The 22,775-nt window shown below is 32.0% G+C and overlaps 1 protein-coding gene across 2 annotated transcripts; it reads left to right on the plus strand.

Moving 5' to 3' along the window:
- The first annotated feature begins 357 nt into the window (after positions 1-357).
- On the plus strand, positions 358-4,816 carry LOC149565328 (peroxygenase-like). 2 transcript variants are annotated; one of them, XM_089818847.1, is made up of 5 exons: positions 358-560; positions 669-818; positions 2,572-2,657; positions 4,229-4,449; positions 4,554-4,816. In XM_089818847.1, the coding sequence occupies exons 1-5, from the start codon at positions 389-391 to the stop codon at positions 4,699-4,701; spliced, it is 777 nt and encodes a 258-aa protein (XP_089674973.1). In that variant the 5' UTR covers positions 358-388; the 3' UTR covers positions 4,702-4,816. The 2 variants fall into 2 exon arrangements, with proteins under 2 accessions (XP_089674973.1, XP_089674974.1); XM_089818848.1 differs by lacking the exon at positions 669-818.
- The last annotated feature ends 17,959 nt before the right edge of the window (positions 4,817-22,775 follow it).

Consider the following 22,775-nt stretch of genomic DNA (forward strand, 5'->3'; position numbering starts at 1 on the left):
TGCACGAAACTCTTTTGCTGCCTGCATATAATGCCAGACTATTCCTGTATTGAACAGTTCTTCTTGTTTCTATTTTCTCAAATTCACTCACTCTTTTCAATACTTTAATAGACGCAACCTGCAGCCATTAGCTAAGTATTTACAAATTTATTTGTACCCTCGTTTTAAACATCTTTTCAAACAAATAACGTAACCAAAAAGACAGGAAAGCAGGCAGTAAATAAGATTTGTTTCAAACCACCAAATCCTCAGAGAAAATTAATGAGAAAACAATCCTTGCCTACACGTAATCACTTTCTCACAGGATTTCGTAAAATAAGTTGCACCTGAATATTTTGGTTTTTCTATATAATCCCATTTTGTTTTGATATATAGTCCCGCTTTGTTTATGAATTTTCTCACACTGGTTATATATTTCTTTGTTGAGAAGAAAAGAGTGAGCTGCAAAATGGAGCCACCGGCACCATCAGAGAGATCGTTGGAAACAGTAGCATTGCTTGCCCCCATTACTGCTGAGAGAAAACTGAATACCCATCTGGATGAGCAAATGCCAAAACCATGTATGTTTCTATACTATACATTTCCCAACAATCTGTTTTTTCATATTTTATGATTCAGTAAAATCATATATATATATATTGATGTTGGTTTTCTCTTTTTCTCATTAGATCTTGCAAGGGCATTAGCAGCAGTTGATCCAAAGTACATAAATGGATCTCCTGACCACCAAGACAACAACATGAGCGTCCTTCAACAACATGTTGCTTTCTTTGATAAAAACAAGGATGGGATTATCTACCCCATTGATACTTACAAAGGTCTCAACTCCTCTCTCTTTATTTTTATATACTAAAAATCAGTTTATTAATGTAATATTTTTATTATATTTAACAATTTAGGAAAAAAAAATTGAGTTCAGACCTCTTCCATATAAAGGCTCTTGTTTAAAATCTTGTAATATAATTAAGGTGATTTGATAGGATTTAATATGGCTCTTGTCTAAAATCTTGTAATATAATTAAGGTGATTTGATAGGATTTAATATGTTTCTAGATTATATCATTCAATAGAATTGAAATCTTTGAAAGACGTGATTAAATAAAGTTAACTTTTGTATGATCTTAATAAATAATTTCATTGCATCAAAATAGTCAAAAGATGATTTATAGCTTAAATATGGATATTTTAGTACTATAATTTAATGTATGGAAAAAAATGTTTTAACTTTTAGATTTCATAAATAGGAAAAAACTAATGTAAGAAGTGGGTAGACTTTTAACTTGACTTAAAGTTCCTACATTTGTTTTCATAGTATAAGATTATAATAATGTGTGTGTGTGTGTGCATACACATATATATATGTATACACATACACACACACACACACACACAAACACATATATTTATACATAGATATATAGATATAGATATATATGTGTGTGTGTGTGTGTGTGTGTGTGTGTGTGTGTGTGTGTGTGTGTGTGTGTGTGTATACATACATACATACATACATACATACATACATATAATTTGTTGTTATATTTTAGATATGTATACACATATCTATATGTATATAAATAGATATACACAAACACACATAATTTGTTGTTATATTTAAGTTTTAATTTTTAGATTTCATCAATAGGAAAAAGCTAATGTAAGAAGTGGGTAGACTTTTAACTTGACTTAAAGTCACTACATTGTTTCCACAGTATAAGATTATCAATTTTTTATTATTATATTTAAGTTTTAACTTTTAGATTCCATAAATAGGAAAAAGCTAATGTAAGAATTAGGTAGACTTTTAACTTGACTTGAAGTTCCTATATTTGTTTTCACACTATAAGATTATTATGATATTATGTGTGTGTGTTTTAACTTTTAGATTTAATAAGGAAAAAGCTAATGCAAGAAGTGGGTAGACATTAAACTTGACCTAAAGGTCCAACATATGTTTTCACACTATAAGATTATTACACACACACACACACACATTATTTATTGTTATATTTAAGTTTTTAACTTTTAGATTTCATAAATAGGAAAAAGCTAATGTTAGAAGTGGATAGACTTTTAACTTGACTTAAAGTTCCTACATGTATTTTCACAATTAACATATAATGGTGTCAATCAGATTACATAGATATGGTCATCCCTATTCATTTTTTGCATGTACATTTTGATTAGAAATCATCAAGATATTGTTATAATTTATTTTATGAAAAAAATTAGAAGTATTCATATTTACACAATTTGATCATTTATTTTTATGTCCGATTTTAAAATTTATAAATAACCAAATGATACTTAAAATACAGAATAGAGGAATATTACTTGACCTTCAATATTTTATTTATCTTGTCCATCATATTCCATGATTTCTTGTCTATCTTTATTAGGTGACAATAGAATTTTAAATTCTAACTTCTAGTCGTATCAATTAGGTTACATAAGCACTTGAAACCTTAATCTTTTATGGAGTGCACTAGAGCCAAAAATTATTTGATGATTACATTTTATTTTAGTTAAATATAACTAATCAATTATTAGTTTCTATGTGGTGTTATGCAGGTTTTCATGTAATAGGATTTAATGTTTTTCTTTCAATCCTTTCTGCAATAATTATCCACGTGGGATTTAGCTTTGCCACTCAACCTGTGAGTAAATTGCATTTGTTAAGATTATATTTGTACTAAAATAATGCATTACATTTGTTTATATTATATTTACTATAATTACAGCTATACGAAGTATATAGAAGACAAATATGATCATATTTTTTAAATGTAAATAAAAGATCAACAATATTATCTTTTATAGAATAATAAAAATACACCTACATATAGTTTGTCTTTATTAATAAGATAATACTATTTTTTTATGATATACAATTAACAATTCATTTTCATCATTTTCAATTAAAAATGTGACTAACTTTCTTACAATCAACTACATCACATTTTTCCATATTATCTCCTTTCTAATTATTTAAAATATTTATTATCTTCTCTCTAAAAAAGCTAAATACATGATGGAAATCATTGATGAACTCTACTTTTATTGAGATGAATAATGGTATTGCTAAGTTGTTAATGAATGTTTTTGTGGAAAGTATATTATATATATATATATATATATATATATATATATATATATATATAATATTATTTATAGTTATTGAAATCAACTATTATTTAGAAATAATGTGTGAATAATTTTTTGATTAATATTTTTATTTATTAAATTATGATATCAAATTAGATATGATATTCTACATATTATTAAAATATTATATTATGATCTTTTTAAGACAAATTAAGACTATATGTATGCATGTCTATATGCGTGTGTATGTGTATATATATGTGTACACATACCTATACATATAGACAAATTCATATATTGTAGTAAAATAAATTATGTATTTAAAATTAGAAACAAAACTCTACAATTCTTTTCTTATTTAAAATCTTTTGATATATACTATGACAATTTATTATTATTATTATTATTAGTAATATTAGTATTATTAATAACAAATTGTAACAACTTAATAAATACATACAACACTTTTAAACATTTATATTACTATGCTAAATATTTGTCACAACGTATTACAATTTTAGTTGATTAGGAACTTTCTAAATCCAAATAATCATATTATTTTGATGTATATTTATTCTTATATTTTATTACTTCAATGTAGTTGCTTTAAATATCTCTTTTAATAATTCCCTTTGCATATGAAGCCATTATACCAAGTCTTAAGTGTTTTTGACTCACATTCTATTTTCATGTATTGTTGATTTGATTGCTTTGCTTTGCTGTTTTCTTTTTAATATATATATATATTTGGCCTATGACTCTATTATATGCAGTCTTAAGTCTTTTAGTACTTGTTACAGCTGATTTTTATTTTTTTAAGAAATACAAATTGTGATATTACTATCAAAATTCAATTATGTAATTTTAAGTTAAATTTATCGATCCCTGTTTCATAAATAGATGTTGACAAGAGCTCATCTCTAATAAAATTTCATGATATAGTACCATAATATAGTACCTTGGTAGAAACTCCATGACTAAACTTAACTAAATTAAAGTATTAATAAGATGAGTGACCTCTCCTAAATATCGAATTTTCAACTCTAGAGACACCATCTGAATGTAACAGTTAAAATTAAAAGTAGACAGTTAAATGATTCTTATAACTAACATTCACATACAGGGATGGATACCTTCATTGTTGTTGCCAATTTATGTAAGTAACATTCACAAAGCAAAGCATGGAAGTGACTCAGAGACTTATGACACTGAAGGAAGATTCGATCCAGCCAAGTTTGATGCAATTTTCACTAAATATGCCCATAAACATCCAGATATGCTCTCATTCTGGGAGATGCAGTCCATGCTGAGAGGAAATAGAAATTTAAATGATTTTTTTGGATGGTGAGTTACAATAATATTAGAACACTCTAAACAATTAGATTTTGTTTAATGTTTTTCCAGTTTCTCACATATACTTACTACGTCAAATAATATGTCTAACACAGGCTTGCAGCGGAGCTTGAATGGGTGTTCATCTATATTCTGATAAGGAACAAGAGAGGCTTCATTGAAAAAGAACAAGTGAGGGCAATGTTTGATGGCAGTTTGTTTGAAATGCTGGAGAAAAAAAACACACAGAAAAAGCAACGCTGATATAAGGAGCTTGAAAGCTGGACTGAGATAATAGACTCTATTTATATATGTATCATCTACATTTTCAAAGTTCAAGTTGTTATAGAAACTGAAATGCTCAAACTCTTATGATTTCTATACAGTGTCGATATATAGATATAAGTGCAGCTATCAGTATGAATACATCCCTTTCTCCAGAACTTAGTGACCTTTCAGTCATTTATAAGTCATTCAATTTATTATTTCTGTCACTTAGTTAGAGAATATGAAGATATAAATATACTACGTTTATCATAAGTTTTATATAAATAGTAAGTATTTATGGGTTACACTAGCATATCCAAACTCCCAAATCAAGATTTTCAATGTTTATTCTATATTTACATTTATTTATAAAATCATCTTAATGTTTTGTGATTTTTTTATCAAATAAGTTGTTGCTAATGTTTTAAATGAAATTATTTGTGGATTATGACAAAGAACTCATATAAGTCATGATATATTTGTGGAAGCTTTAAAGGCCCTTGGTTTTCTGCAAATCCAATGATCATTTGAATTCTACAAAATTAAGAATATGTCAACGAATTTGTTTTCCTTGTCTATGCTTCAATATTTGGCTTGCATGCTTCTAACCATAACATTTGTGACCATAGTGAGGGCATACCTATTGCAATACATCTATTTTTCCATGAGACACAACCAAACACTTTTACCTATGTTGTAATTCCCTAGTAAGAACCCAAAAGGACAACACAAATCATAATGTAAAGATGCACATATTTTTTTTTTGAACAAGGGTAACACAATTACAATTTGCATATAACCTTAACTCATCAATAATGAAGGGTGAGTGAGTAGCCGAGTTGGTGTGAAGGCGAGTCGTGAGGCGTAGTGTTAGGCTAATGATCCCGGTGCTACGCATCAACTCCGGTTCGAGTCACACTAGGTTTACCAAAAATCCTTTGCCAATAGTGGCATGTTGTGATGGTTAAGTTGTTGTATTGTTATCCTTGCCATCAAGGTTCAAATCTCATGGGGATGAGGTCCCCCGTTTGTGGCCTCACTGGTTCATAGCTCCAGGTCAAAGCGTTTACCCCTCTTTAAAATAAAATAAAAACTCATCAATAATGCATTACATTAATTTTACAAACATGAATATTGAGAAATAGTCACATACATGGTCTTCTAAGGTTCACCAATATTGCTACTAGCAACACATAAAATGCAAGCTTGTTCCTCTTAGATCACCATGCAACTAGGATCATTAATACAAAAGGGACACTTGCATAAGCATGATGCAAGCCAAGTACAAATGGTCATAAGAAAAAATCTAGGTTATAAATCTTAACCACTTCTTTCATTCATCATGCGAAATCATAGGCACACATTTCCATCACAAGTTACAAGTAATTACACATATTTTGCATTGTTTCTCTAGAAGGAGATCACAGTACATCATCAATACATCAATGTGATGATAAAATCATGATACATCCATAAAAATTCACATAATAAGACATGATGACTGATCGAAGATATCTGGCCACATGATCAAGAAGTTGCATGAGGAAAAATATGTATCATAGAATGATCGTCCAAGGCTCTTGAAAATCTCCAAAATATATTTGATGGATAGACCACCTTGGGCCCTAGGACCCATTCCGTAGAGCTAGGAGATAACAAAAGGCCCCACACCAAGAAAAAACTCACAAGAAAGTCATAAACCATGAAATATCCAGTAACATGGGAATTACAAGGGTAAACAAAAAGATCATAGAAAGAACACAAAGATGTTCACATGTACTATACTAGGGGAAAATCTAAAACAAACATGATGGAATCCTACAATACAAATGAGAGAGTGTCATCACATGGTTCCAATCCAATGCCACCCTATAGCCTTTACATACTTGGTGCCTAAGTGTGTATCACATGTGGAAACAACCACTTCATTTCTCTGAGGTTTCGTACTATGAATTCCACACCCCTTAAATGGCCAAGCCTTCTCAACCCATCGTCACAAAAGAATGCATCCATACTCTAGGAATGGATGAGGCACGTTTATCTTTTATCAGTGTAAAATAATAATCCCATTAATTTTTATTAAGTTAACCCTTGGTTAAACTCCACAAGGGGTAAACCTAGATTGACCACTTTGGGCCCCAACCCCTATTGTGAGCCACCCTTCACAATATGGTCCTAGCAAGACCCTCCTATCCTCCAAACTAAAATTAAAATAAATTTTCGCTATCAAATAACCAACAAAAGATATTCATAACTCTTCATAGTCAAGATAATCACTTAGAAGATCTTGGAGCATAGTTCAAAATCGTCACTAAGATTCAAACTATGTCATCAAAGTAGAAGGGGAGTCATAATCCTTTTCATAAATGTTGTATACTGAGCATCTCAAAGGAACATCACTAAGTTCCCAATTCATAAATAATAAACTAGGTACCAAATAAGTCATGCATAGCCCCCCTTCCTTTGGATCCAAACATTTAATAGCATAGTGTATTCATCAACAAGACATTGTGAAACAAATTCAACCATAATGAAATAAAATCCACAAATAAATATAGATCCACCTTTGACTTGAATTACAGGATACCTGACTTAAATCAACACACTCTAATTATACACGATACAATATCCAAATGAAATCCCATAACTAAAATATAGGTTAAAATATTGAACAATCCACCCTTCATTGACCTTGATTACACAGTTTGGGCTCCCACCAAATATCATAGTAATACTTCCACAACAAAACATCAAATTGACATACAAAATCAATAAAGATAGGAAAACAACATTCAAGAGAGATATCAAATAACCCTCTCCTCTCAGATTTAAAAGATTCCAAAAAATATCTTGCATTAAAAAGGAAATCCAATCTCACACACAATATTTTCTATTAAGTGCAATACTATAGTCATATTAAAGATCCATCTCTCTCTCTCTCTCTCTCTCTCTCTCTCTCTCTCTCTCTCTCTCTCTCTCACACACACACACACACACACACACACATCTTTGTAGATTTCATAATTAGTGTGTACACTATATAATGTGATATCTCTATAGTGTGTGTGCTTATATTTACATAGCATGAACACATTATAGTGAAATCATCCTATAGAGTGAACAAACTTGATAACTCATTGGAATTCATGAAGCCTAAGGCTTGGTGGTCTTAAACAGGTCTAAGATGTGTTTTCTAACAAACATCCAAAAATGCTTAACTTTTTGTTTGTGCCTTTCATTAAGTTTCCTCGATCATCATTATTGAGAAAATTGGGTTACATTATGTTGTAGTTTTGTTAGCTATCTTACCATTTAATTTAGTTTGCATTTATAATATTTCACGCCTTTCAACTATATTTTATTTTGAATGTATGTCCATTTTTTGTCAAAAATCTATGTGTAGTATTTGGGAGTCATATTTTGCCTCATTCATTAAATTTTGCAATAAGTTGGTTTTTTAGTACTAGACTACATTCTACACACTTTAGAAAAAAAAATATTTGATAACTTTTTAGTGATTTCTAGGGGTGTACAAAGATATTTCACATTTTCGAGATGTGTCCACTGAAAAAAAACTATAAAAATTAAACAATGTACATTAAAAAATTAGTTTAAAAATATGGGATAAACTATATGGTGTTATGTGACTTTAGGCCAAAGATTTATTTTATTTTTAATTACATTTTAGGTGGGCCACACTTGACCCTATGTTATGTTTTTACTAAAAAATAGTACCACTTTGTCTGGTCCATCTTTTTCAAGACCTTAAGCTCCACCATTTAACAAAAAGAATAGTAGTTTACAAAATAGATTTCGAGGAGTACTAGTTTTTTAAATATTTCATCTTGAAATTTTGACTTTGACTATCTTCAATTTCTAGTCAAATTTCAGAAATTACTAATTTAGAAAAAAAAAATAGCTGCAACTTAAGCCTCCCTTTTGTCACCACATCTTTGTGCACTTACCCCTTAGGTGATACTAAAGGAAAACTATTATGAAGTGGGGAAAGGAAGAAAACCGAGTGAATAAAAAATCTTCCAAATAAATGAAAAGTAGGAACTTTTGGTGCCAAGCTAAAAGATTATTTTTAAATTGACGTTGATCCAAAGCTCAAGCTTTGTCTAGCTAAAAATAATCCTTGGAAGAAAAACAAGTTTCAAAACTAAAATGTCATGCCTTCAACAATTGAAAAATAATAAGCTAATAAAAATAATAAGCATATTTCATTGGATGCTCCAAGAGAAGTGCCTCAAAATTTTGATGAAGTAATACAAAAGACGTGGCAATAGAATCTAGAAAATAAAGGAACAATACAATTTAAAAAATAGGAAATGAAATTTGAAAGAACTTAGTTCCAATAATGCACACATTGATGATTTTTCATATGGAGTCAACAAAGGCTCTACTAGTAGCATCATGATATTATGAAGTAGCATCAAGTAGATAAATTTTATAGTAGATTGAGAAGAATTAACTAGTGCTTTTGAATTAGCAAGCATAAAATTAAAGAATGTGTAGACTCTCAAACTATTATCAAGCTCTTTGAAATTAATAATTTCTTGAGTGAGAAAGTCTTTAATGATGGCTAAAGTATTTTTGAACTACCCTATAGTACTTGATCAGTAAGTTGATAAAAAAACATGATATTTTGTCTCAAGCCAAGAATGTATAAGAAGATTTCAAAATAAGTAGTATCAATTTTGATTGTCCCTTATCCAAAAATAATTAACTTGCAACCAACTATTAGGGTTCTAGCGATATTGGATAGAGAGATGGAGTATAAAATATGTAAAAAATAGAGTTGGGTTGTTGGAGAGACAATAATGTAAGATTAATACATTTATTGTGAAGTTGGCCAAGATGGTTTGGGGAAAATAATGTTCATAAGAACAAAACCACCTAAATTGACACTTTATAAGCTTTGAGTGCATAAACTTGTAACATCACCCTATTGATTTGAACTTTCAATTTATTTTTTATTATTTAGAAAATTAATGTATGCGCACAGTATTACAAGTTTAGTAGTTACTTTTTAAGAAGATAAAAACAATTTGCATGCAAATACTAATCGATTTTTCATACAAAAGAGAAAACAAAAAGGTTTCCTAGTAATTGTAATAATAAAATCCCCTCACACATGCAAAAAAAATTAAAAAATCATCTCATGCAAAAGAATGACACCATTTGTCATGCCTAGGATGCTAGGTAAGAACATTTGTATAGCAAGGGCTCTACAGAGCTCAAGTCCCTACCATGTGCAAGGAATGAGAAGTAAGAAATATTGAAAGAGGATATGAAAACATGTTTATTTAAAGAGAATAAAATTTGATTAAAAACAACTCATGTAATGTTATTTCATGTGATGATTAAAAAATTAAATAAATATTTCATAATATCTTAGTTTGTCACCAGTAAGCCTTTATACATTATCTATTATGTGGTATACTAAATCTAAGTGTTTTTAGCTGGCAAAATGTAACCTCCATATATAACATAATTTAATTATTAGTCTTCTCAGTTGGTTAAATGTAACCTCTGTATATAACATAATACTAAATCTAAGTGTTTTCAGCTGCTAGTTAAAGAGAGTGGTCAAATGTAACCTCCATATATAACATATTTTAAATATCAGTCTTGTCAATTGGTCAAAAGTAACCTCCATATATAACATAGTTTAAATATTAGTCTTTTCAAATCAATGCCTTTACGAAATGAAATATATTGACAAGAAAAATAATTATAGAACACCTTGGATTGCGTTAGACTATAGTCAGTGTTAGCAAGCATGCTTAAATTCAAGATTATGAAAACAACCTTTACACCCAATGTCAGTTAAAGTAGGCATTTTATGGTGAATATATATATTTTCTACAACTTGAAACTCAACACAATTGTCTGGATAATGACTCAACAAAATAACTCTAATAAATTTAATAACCATCCATTAAAAATTATATTTCATATTGACAAGAAGGAAAAGGTTAATTTTAAAGTAGAACAAGTATCCAACTTCAAAAATGAGATCAAGGTTAACATTTATTTAATTATTTAGAATATATTCAACTATTCCTTAAGCCCATTGAGAAATCCTAGCATTTGGAGTAGGGTTGTTCGAAGGAGGTACACAATTTAGTTTCGACAAGGGCTACCATACAAAGTTTTAATTACCTATATAAGAAATAACATGAGTCTATACACTAAAATAGTTATATATCAAAGGATCACATTGCATGTAGATATTCCAATTAATATCGTATTCACACTTTCAACATGTCCACATTTTGCATACATTGCAGGTATGCTTGATGTGTTGGAGTTGAGTTGGATGTTTTTAAAACAATTTCTTGTCTTTCTTTTATATGCTTTGTAACAACTACTATTTAGGCAGTGAAGGAAGTTGTTTTAGTTTTTTTTCTTCTTTTAGTAAGTTCTAAAATAATATTTTTACTTTTTTTTTATGAATATTTTCTTTATTATTTTAGTTTTGGGAATCAGATCTCTTTATATTAGAGATTGTGTAATTGTTCTTTAAAAACTTTTCATATCAAAATTGTAGTTCTAAAATTTAATTGCAGTCTTTTAGAAATTTTATATTTTTTATTATATAATCTTTCATTTGGTATCGAAGTAAGTTGCAATATGTTTTGATTGTGTAGACAATAGTTGTCGAGCTAGATGGCTAATGGAAAGTATATATCATTTTAGCTTCCATTATTTATTGGAGAAAACTATGATTATTGGAGTATCAAAATGAAGATCCTACTTTTAACCCAAGATCTTTGGGAATTTGTTGAAGGAGGATACACAAAACCTATAGATCATAATGTATTCAATACATCGACACCACAACATAAAACTCAACTAAAAGAAGATAAAAAGAAGGATAACACAGGTCTTTTCACCATTTAATCTTCCTTGGATGTTTCAAATTTTACCTGAATTTCTAGTTTAACAAAATTAAAAGATGCATGGGAGACTCTACAAACTGCATACCAAGAAACAAAGAAAATCAAATATTGGAGAGCCAAATCTCCTATAGAGCTTGTACATTATCACATATGTGGTGACATGGTAGAGTTTTCATTAGGTAAGAACCTTTATTTTTTGACCTTCATTAATGAGTATTCACGCCACACATGGGTTTATTTTTTGAAGCAAAAATCTAAAGCCTTTGCATGCTTCAAGAATTTTAAGGCAGTGGTTGAACAACAAAGCATGTACTCTATCAAGATACTCAGAACTGATAGAAGGGTAGATTTTACTTCTATTAAGTTTTTTTTTTCTGTCTTCAACATGGCATACAAAGACAACTCACTGCTACATATACACCTCAACAAAAAGGCATTATTGAAAGAAAGAATTGTACCATTGTGAAAATGACCCAAAGCATGTTGGAGACCAAAAGTCTTCCAAATAGTTTTTGGGGGAGAAGTAGTTGTTACTACAATATGGTCCAAATTGGTAGCAACTACAAAAAAAATTATACTATCAATATCCATAAGCAATTTCAAAAGCTCATATTGTGGTACAAGGCTCTGAGAACACTTGAAATTTTGGATTTATGCCTACCAATTTCATTTTCCTAAAATTTAAATTTATTTTTTAATAGTATATCAAACAATGAATGAATTTTGATTTCTAGCTAAAGGTCCATGTTCAAAAGGAATGCAATGCTCATCTCAATAGAGCTAATTGCAATAATTATCCACATGTCTCATAGCTTGATTTCAATTATTTTGTCATATATTTATCTTACCTACATGAAAGCTTCTAACAACTATAGTTCAATTAGGTTTCAATGAACTAATAATTATTATTATATTCCTCATCATGTTGAGTTCTATATGTATACCTCGCTTGTGATTGGAATTTTCTAACTTAGACAAAAACACTCTTTTGTTAATTTTTTTATATTTCACATAAACTAATGTATAATTATGGTTATTCGATTTAATCTTTTATAGTTTTTTAAATAATCAATTTTAAAAATTAAATATATATTTTTTAAAATCTTAGTTAACAAAATATAATCTAAAAATGTTTAAGTGCATAGAAAATATTATAAATATCAAATAATTTTTCTCTTATTAAAACAAATTCTGATCTATATTCTATCTGAAAAATATTTCATAAATCAGTTCAATTATTTTTTACATGTCTCTTTTTCATTAGCAAATTTAAAATTTAACCTCAAATAAATATAAGAAGTATTTTTATTTTAAATAAAATCTTAGATTTATAAAACATGAATAATAATAAATAAATAATCTTATTTTTTTTAAGATGTTAATTTATTCCTAGATTCTAGTGCATCTAAAGTGCTCGCAAATCAAGTCATTTCCATTAATTATTGATTGCATTTAAACTAGCCTAAATTTTCAATATTTCAAAATGGCAATTTTTTAGCCAAACCATGTTCGTTGAATCATTAAATTAAAGAAAATTTAAAACTAAAATCTTAGAACTATTCTATTCTCATCACTCTATTTTGTACGTCATCCTTGGGTAATTAGGGCACTTGTATTCATGTCATTCTACTAGCTGGTTATTAACATCTCTTAGAGCTAGAAATCACATTTTAATTGAATGTTGCATCCTTCCATTTACTAGTTGTAGGCAGATGCATTTCTCTATAGGTTCCTCAAATAAACGCATATGGGCATCAAGGCTTGAAGTTTATTTTACTTCTTTATCATTTGTAAGACATCGAGTAAAATCTTCCACATAAGCAATCAAAATACCTTCTTTGGAAAGATTATATCTCTATTTTCCCACATTATCCTTCCACAATTTCAACATATTAGAATCTCAAGGTAGAGGTGGGGGGTCATCATTTGAGAGGCCGAGGGCATGTCATGACCCTAATGTAGTTCGAACACCTATGGCCAAGCTACGTGGTGAACATGTGACTATTCCTTTAGTTGTGAAGGAACATGTAGAGGCCAGCACTCTAGGGACTATTAATGCTTTGACGCAGACCCTCATTCATTGCACGAATCCATTAGTTGAGGAGGAGCTTTCTATGCATCGTGGTCACATGTGCACATCATGCGGATCCTTATGCACATTTGGCAGCCATGCTAGAGATGGTGCAGATGATGGGCTAGTCACAGATTAATTCCTAAATGAGACATTTGGCATTGACACATAGGTAAATTACAATTATAATAAACTAATTTGATCACATTTCATATGTATAGTGAATGACTAATTAATTAGCATGTATTGACATTGTTCAAAATTCAGGGTCAGAGTGTTGGCAGCCCTAGTAGCAATTCTCCAACCCCATTTTTAGTCCCATCGACGAGTCTAGAGGTATGCATCAATTTAATCATTTAAATTAATATATATTTTTATTAAGTAATCATATGAATGATCGACAAAAAAATTTATGCATGTGCATCAATTCTCTACAAGACTGTTGACATTCACTAGGGACTCTGAGCCTAGATGCGAAATGAGCTTCATAGAAGTACATTTGTTTCATGTTAATTTAATTCATTTGATTATATTTGTTTCATGTTTCATGTTACATGTAACATGTATTGTATGACATGCAACTCTTGACATCTGAGACTCCTCCTCATCTTCGGTAGTCCATTGATCGTGGAGTGGCTTGCATCTATGGCTAGTTCAGAGTCATTGACTAAGGTATGGAAGAATTTTCTTGGTTTTAGTTGTTGTTTATAATAGTTAGTATCGAAATTTCTAATGTTATTTATAAGTGATTATATTGATTGAATTGTTGTAGGGTCTTGTTACACCTGATCGTCCATGAGCCTTTGAGGTGGACTTGGAAAGCGACTATTTGATGGCAGTAAGAAAATCATTAATTTTGTGTGTACAGATATTGATTTCCATGTATAATAATTATGGATTCATATCTACTTTGTTTGTATCAGCTCGAGTTAGAGAAGAGCCTCAACAAGAGAATGAGCAAGCATGTGAGGAAGACCCCATCATCCCCATCGTCTCCCTCCATACGACGACCAAAGACCTCTAGAGATTTGTTTCCTTCCCCTCATGGGAAGGAGAAGATATAGTTGATAGACACGCATATATAGGCATCAGTGGACATATATGTTGGATTTTATGTCAGTGGACATATTCGATATACATTTGATGTATATATGACATTTTATATTTGATGTATGACATTTATTTGATGCATGACACTATTAGACTTATGACATTATTGGTTAATATATGATATGTTTGTTCATGTATGACATTATTGGTTATCATAATATATTATGTGTTTGTTAATGTATAACCATAAGTTATCATTTTATATTATATGTTTGTTCTTGTATGACATTATTGGTTATCATAATATATTATATTTTCATTCATGTATGACATTACTGGTTATCATAATATATTATATGTTTGTTCATGTATGACATTAGTGGTTATCATAATATATTATGAGGTTGCATGGGTACTTGTACCCACACCCCTGGTACTTGTACCCATGTACCCAAGTACCAAGTACACATATCCCAAGTACCAAGTACTCGTTGGAGAGCATCATAGCTAAGGACCTTGATTGAGATTTCAGATTATTTTTTTTGGTTTTTAATTCAATACCTAATCAATTTGAAACTTTAATACAATATTGATCAACAATAAACTTTATGAGTGTTAAAGCTAAAAATTTATCATTTGCAATATGTCATTGTCATATGATTTATGATCTTCTTGTTCATGTATAAAGTCTACCTTCTATGTTATGCATCTAAACATTTATCATAAATTATTATTACAAACATATAACAAATCTGAAACTGAAAACAATACATTACATTTGCAAACTTTATCACCATTCTTGATTTGAAAAATCATTATCATGATTCATAAATTTAGGTTTTCTATAAATATAAAAGTATAATCAAAAATAAAGTTTGACATACCCAAGTACCCCCTTCCCCTATTATAAAAAATAGTTGTACCTATACCCATACCCATACTCGTACCCTAAGTACCCCAAGTAACCCCGTTCCTGTACAACCTTGTAATATTATATGTGGATCTTAGTGTTTTCTCTACACCTATGTGATCTATAGGATCTCTTGCTACTTAGAACATCCCATAAACTTGCCCAACCTCCTCACCAAGTTAACTGATCCAAACTTGCAACACCACTCCCTTACTCTTCTAGGAACAATATCCCTCTAAAGGTTTTATAGGTCTACTAGGGTACCATAGCACTTCCCAATCCAACCAAGGTTTCCATGATGATATCCTAAGGTGTTATTGGAACACTTGTATTATGCTTGAATGGATAACAACAATGGGTTTGTACTCAATTTCAAGATTTCTTCACAAAAGGGCTACAAGGAGAGCCCCTAATTAGGCCTCCACACGAATTTCTAGGGCCAATAGCTCCTTTGTCTTAGAGTTTCAACACCTCTAACCTTAAGAAAAATTGATACATAGGACCCATGCTCAAGGATTTTTAGGGTCTCAGGGTGCGTATAGGTTGTACAACAAAAATAGCAAAATTGAGGGTTTGGTAGGGTTTTCTTGGCTGCCTATTGTCCCCACTTTTAAGAAACTTTCCAAACTTCATCAAGACTCCTCCACAAGTTAGAACCTCCTCATACCCCTCTTCAATCCCTTAGAAGGACAAGTCTTCATTCTTCAAGCTTTACTCTCGATAACTTTTCCTTTGCTGACAATCCCTAGCTGGGCATTGCCTAGCTCACCTAGGGCTTGGTCAAAGAATTATTTGCACTCACTTTCAGGGCCCTTGCATGCATAATATAATACATTAGGTTTTGTAGCCTTGAAATCCAAAAGACCATGGAATTTCCACGGTGGAGACAAGACTTATAGCCCTTTCATGATATACAACTCCAAAACTGGCAGCAGACAGGTATCCTTGAAGAAATTTACAAAACCTTTCAAAACTTGGTCACAAACTATAACTAATGCATGAAAAATGAAAAAAAAAAAAAAAAAAAACAATAAGAAAACTACAACATGCAACAAAATGATAATAGCCACGTGATTTGCTTCCAAACAAGATTAAAAACCAGCAAAATCTGCGCTAAAACAGTCACAATCTGTTGCATACATTCCAACAGTATGGATTCGTACAAGAAATGAGTCGCCAACCCTTGACTAGGGTTCCTCCAAGCATAAATAGGTTGCTCCTCAGGTTAGAGATAGGTTTTAGGGCTTTTTCAAAGCTTCTTTACAAAGTACATGAAAATATTATACCTATGTTAGAACCCAATATTGATTTTCACAACAAGAAAGAAGATATTCTTAGTTAGTTAAATATTTTTGCTTTGCAGTCTACGAGAACTCGAGAAGATTAGCATAGAGATAGTAGAGTTCTTAAGGAGGAAGAAGATATAGATGATATTCTTAGACAACTACAACAACAAAGACAAAGACAAAACCAAATAACCTCTAGAAACCCAAAATCCCAAATATCTTAGTCTATGAACCATTGTTGGGAAAATTGGAGTTTGTATTCTCTAGACAATACAGTAGATCTCAAAAAAGGGAAGGTATCCCTAATTCTATATTTCAATAATTACAAGACCTTAACTTCTCACCAAACCTTATAGGGTCTAGGAGAAAAGCAAAAAGTAGACCTTCATCTCCTTTGAAGGAAACCCAATCAACTCCCACCCTACTATTTGGAAAACTTAAACTTTACATGGGACAAATCTTCCCCCTAAAGTCATTATCTCAACTCTAATTGCTACAATGGCTCAACTATGGAGAGCTTCCGCCTCTTAAGTGCTAATCTAAACAACCTACCCAAAGGAGCTAAGGAAATCTTGCCCAAGTTCAATGGTAATTCCTATCAAGAGATGGTTGAAAATGTAGGAAATCCTTAAATGTTTGTCGACTCTATAAATTGTCATCTTGAATATAAATTTGATGTAAAAGAATAGGGCAATATCCTTGTAACGTCAGAATATCCGTCATGCACTATTCCAACAAGAAGCCAACAGATCCTTAAGACTCAGGGCAATACATTGTGCCCAAAGTAGTTGAACAAAGGTAAACATCACTTTCGTCAAACCTTTGGTTCAAAATTTCAAAGTTCAATGACTCCAAAATCTCATTTGCTAAAAAATCCCATACTTTTGTAAGTCATCCAAAAGTTAAAATCTCCCCCCTATGAGTACCTTAGATCAAACCCTAACAAATTGGATAAGTTGATTGAATATGTCATAGGTCATCAATTTGTGCCTAAAGTTGTTGATAAATAATTAACTAATGTTTTATCTTTAGAAATTGGTCAAAATTATGCAATTCATTCGTCTATTTTTAAATTTGAGGCTAAAGTTGGTTCATATGACAAATATGTCTTGTTAAATATGAAGCTCAAACCATTCTATATTTCTATGTTCACACACAACCATAAGATCAATAATTGTATAATTGACTCTAGGGCCTCTGACAACACAATGCCTTGTATGTTCTAAAATCCTTAGATCCACCCCCCTCCCCCCTAACTAAAATCTTTGGTAAATGGTCTTTTATGGATTATAAGAAGGCCCCCCTAGTACAACAAATAAAAAATGCTCAATTTGCATTAGCCATTCATCTAGGCAAGACAATAAAGATAACTATTTTGGTTCCTAATATCCTAGTTAGTAATGACATGTCGAGAAAGAGTTTTTGTAGGGACCTAGGAGGAAAAGTTAAATTGGATTGGTCCCAAGATACTATACTAGTGGGTAATGAAATTGTGACACTCCAACCAAATGGAAAGTCTATGTACATTCCTTTCATCAGAAGATCCCCGTCTATGCACTAGGTGTTAAATTTCTAACTACATTATTTTAGGAGGAGAAGAGGTTGTTGAATCTAAACTTAATAATAAGGATTCCCTATAGGATATTGGGTTACCTTGTATATGTTCATCCAATAGTATAGGAGTTGGTGTAGTGTTGATATCACCACAAGGTGATAAATTTTCTTATTCTTTTAAATTAGAATAAAACAACACAAATACAACAATGGAGTATGAGGCCTTGTTGGTAGGAATTGTCGAGCCTTCATGTTAGGGGAATATTAAATGTGAAAAACCCAAGGTTGAAAAAGTATCAAAATAGGGCATGGGATTAAGTAGAAAGATTTGAGGATTACCTTATTACCATAAAAAAAAACATGTTCAAAATGATGTGTATGATCACCTCTTTACCTTCTATCATGAGTCTCCATCATTGGATGAGATGACATATCTAGTTGCCACAGTCAAAGATCGCTGCCCTATGGCATTTAGTGACCCTTAGGGACGTTTTGGTTCGGCATGCCTGAGAACGTTCAAGCACTCAACAAGATAGGATGAGCTTGGGGCTAGTTTTTACCTAGCCACCTAGAGCTAATGGAATAAACAATTCAATCCGACGACAAAAGGTGAGAGAGATTTGACAGTTGGCAACTTTGTATTGGCCAACACTACAAGTTTCAGCATCACTCGAGATGGCATCGCAAAATCAAAACAGAGTAAGATCTCCAAAAAGAGAGAGAAGTTATTGTAGGTCTTTGCAACGTGGTCCTATAGGACCTAGAATCGCATTCATACCTCGTACGAGCTTCGAGATATGCCCTATCAAAGATCGTTGCCCTGTGGCATTTAGTGACCCTTAAGGACATTTCGGTTCGGCGTGCCCGAGAACGTTCGAGCACTCAATGGGACGGGACAAGTTTGGGGCTAGGGTTTACTCAACCACTCAAAGCTAATGGAATAGATAGTTTGATCCCACGATGAATTGTGAAGGAGATTTGGCAGTTGGCAACTTTGTACTAGCCAACACTATGAGTTTCAGCATCACCCAAGATGGTGTCACAAAATCAAAACAAAGTAAGATTTCCAAAAAGTGAGAAGGGTTCTTGTAGGTCTCTGCAACATAGTCCTTTAGGACCTAGAATCGCATCCATATCTCACATGAGCTCTGAGATATGCCCCGTCAAAGATCACTGCCCTATGGCATTTAGTGACCCTTAGGGACGTTTCAGTTTGACATGCCCAAGAACATTCGAGCGCTTAACAGGATGGGATGAGCTTGGGGATAGTGTTTACCAATCCACCCGAAACTAACAGAATAGACAATTCGTTCCCATGATGAACGATGAGGGAGATTTGGCAGTTGGCAACTTTGCACTGGCCAACACTACGAGTTTCAGCATCACCTGAGATGGCATCGCAAAATCAAAATGGATTAAGATATCCAAAAAGTGAGAGAGGTTATTGTAGGTCTCCACAACACGGTCCTATAGGACCTAAAATCACATCCATACCTCGCATGAGGTCCGAGATATACCTCGTCAAAGATCGTTGCCCTATGGCATTTAGTGACCCTTAGGGACATTTAAGTTCGGCGTGCTCGAGAACGTTTGAGTGCTCAACAGGATGGGACAAGCTTGGGGCTAGGGTTTACCTGGCCACTCAAAGCTAAAAAAACAAATAGTTCGATCCCATGACAAATGGTGAGGAAAATTTGGCAGTTGGCAACTTTGTACTAGCACACATTACGAGTTTCAGCATCACCTGAGATGGCATCACAAAATCAAAATAGAGTAAGATCTCCAAAAAGTGAGAGGTTATTGTAGGTATTTACAACACAGTCTTATAGGACCTAGAATCGTATCAATACCTCACATGAGCTTCGAGATATGCCCCGTCAAAGATTGCTACCCTATAGCATTTAGTGACCCTTAGGGACATTTTTGTTTAACATGCCCGAGAACATTCGAGTGCTCAACGGGATGAGATGAGCTTAGGGCTAAGGTTTACTCGACCATCTGGAGCTAACAAAATAAATAGTTTAATCACATGACGAATGGTGAGGGAGATTTGATAGTTGGCAACTTTGTACTAACCAACACTACGAGTTTCAACATCACTCGAGATAGCATTGCAAAATCAAAACAGAGTAAGATCTCCAAAAAGTGAGAGAGGTTATTTTAGGTCTCCATAACATGGTCCTAGAGGACCTAGAATCACATTCATATTTCACACAAGCTCTAAGATATGCCCCGTTCTCTTTCCATTTTCAATTTCATCAATACAGAAGTACATCCAATTCTCGAATTGCATACCTTGAGTCACGCCCATGATTCGACTAAGAAGCATAATTAGATCGTCATACTCTGATTTGAAATTTGACCTGGTGAGCTTTGATGACCTCGTAACTCCCTTCTTGCCTTCGTGTAACCAATTCTGCTCTTGTAGATCTTCTTCACCATAGTGGATTGTCCTTCCTTCAATCTATCCTTCAACTGTACCATGTTCACCATGTTGATATTGGTATTACTTATTCGCCTCACTTTCGAGAAGAAGGTGGTCTTAGGCATCATGTCTTCCTTGTCTTTTTTGGCATTTGTTCTCTTTAGGTTCTTGCTTGCACTAACATCTACCATTCTAAACACTTATTTCTGTTCTTTCGTTCTAACTAATATGCACTACACTTATTGATCTCTAACTTTCTTTCTATCGATGGAATCTAACTTATTTCTGCCTCTCCAAATCATATCTCTACACTTATCAATCTCCAACCTTCTTTCTTAGGGATAGGACTACCACTTATTTCTACCTTTTCGTTACCTTAAGATGGACTACACTTATATCTCCCAACTTCAATCCTAGGGTGGTATAACTTGTTCTGTCTTTCCAAATGTCCTATCATGAAATCTACACTTATATCTCTCAACTTCAATCTATCAATAGAATGATGAAGTGGTGGATGATGAGTGCAAGAAGAAAATAAGAGAAACGAACCAAGCAAGAACAAGGAATAGAATCCACCTTTAAACCAATCTTCACCTCCAAAAATGAATAGAATTTTACCTTAAATCTGTCTTTACCAATAACCGGGTCCTCTTCACGTTCGGATCATATCTCAAAAATTTCAATCCTCCTTGCAAATAATGATGCCCACGCTTGCCAAAATTAAACCTCAAATCATATTGCCTCTTCACCAAATAAAATCGCCCAATTCTGGAAGGAGAAATCGCTGCCAAGAAATGGAAAATCAGACTTCACAAAAAATCGCCCTAGCTAAAAAAAAATCAAATCTACTCCAAAAATTGCCTTAAGGCAAAAATTCACCCAAGCAAGGAGAAAAAAGTCACTGAAAAAAGGAAAAATTCTACCCCAAAATCGCCCAAGCTGGAAATCACTTCTCTTAGAAAGAAAATCACTCACTGAAGGAGGAGAAGGGAAAAATAATGAGAAAATAAAAAGAGAGGAAGCCCCTCTTATACGACACTTTTTGCCTCTCCAAGTGGGCTGACCTACCTGGAGGGAATACAAAATTAAATTAGCCCCTTAATTAATGGCCCAGATTTACATGCAATGTTAAAATTACTTAGCCCATAGTGAAATTGGCTTATTTAATTGCTAGTTTTGATCAAAATTTGCAAAATAGAAATAAGGTAAGCCTAGGAGATGTCAAAAATTTTATTTAATATTTTGGCAATTAAAATATCATTAAAATTGAATTTAGCAAGCTAAAATCAATTTTCAATTCCAATTTACCAATTTCCTTTATCAGCAATATTTCCACCAAATTAATGCAATTTTGCAATTTAATCCAATTTCAATTTTGCAATACAATTTTAATTTTTCCCCTCTTTTTTTAACAAAATTAATCCTTTTCCTAGCAATCAAAATTCAAATTCCAATTGCAATTTCACTATCAAAAATTTCCTTTTTCACCGAAAAAATTCAAAATTTTCCAAAATGATTAAATCTAACAATTTCATTTTTGAAAATGCTCAAGTTTATACAATTATATCAAATTTTCAAAATCCATCTAAGTCCAAAAATTCGCAATTTTATCCTGCCAAATATTGTTTTAACCATCAAAAAATGTTGTTCTTTGAATTCTATTTAGCCTATGGGATGAAATTACATGCTTCAAAAAATCAAGCTTTCGCACCGAGTGAAAAACAAACCAAATCAAATCCCTCCTGACCCGAAGGTATCCAAGATGTAAAATTTTCAATAGAAAATCTTTGGACAACTCGAAAAAAATTTACTAAAGCAACTGAAAAAGGGGGTCCCCAAAAAATTTTGGGGTGATGATGTGAAAACC

This window comes from Cupressus sempervirens, chromosome 3 (genome assembly GCF_028749045.1).
Source record: "Cupressus sempervirens isolate cs-2001-9-10 chromosome 3, ASM2874904v1, whole genome shotgun sequence".
NCBI lineage: Eukaryota > Viridiplantae > Streptophyta > Pinopsida > Cupressales > Cupressaceae > Cupressus > Cupressus sempervirens.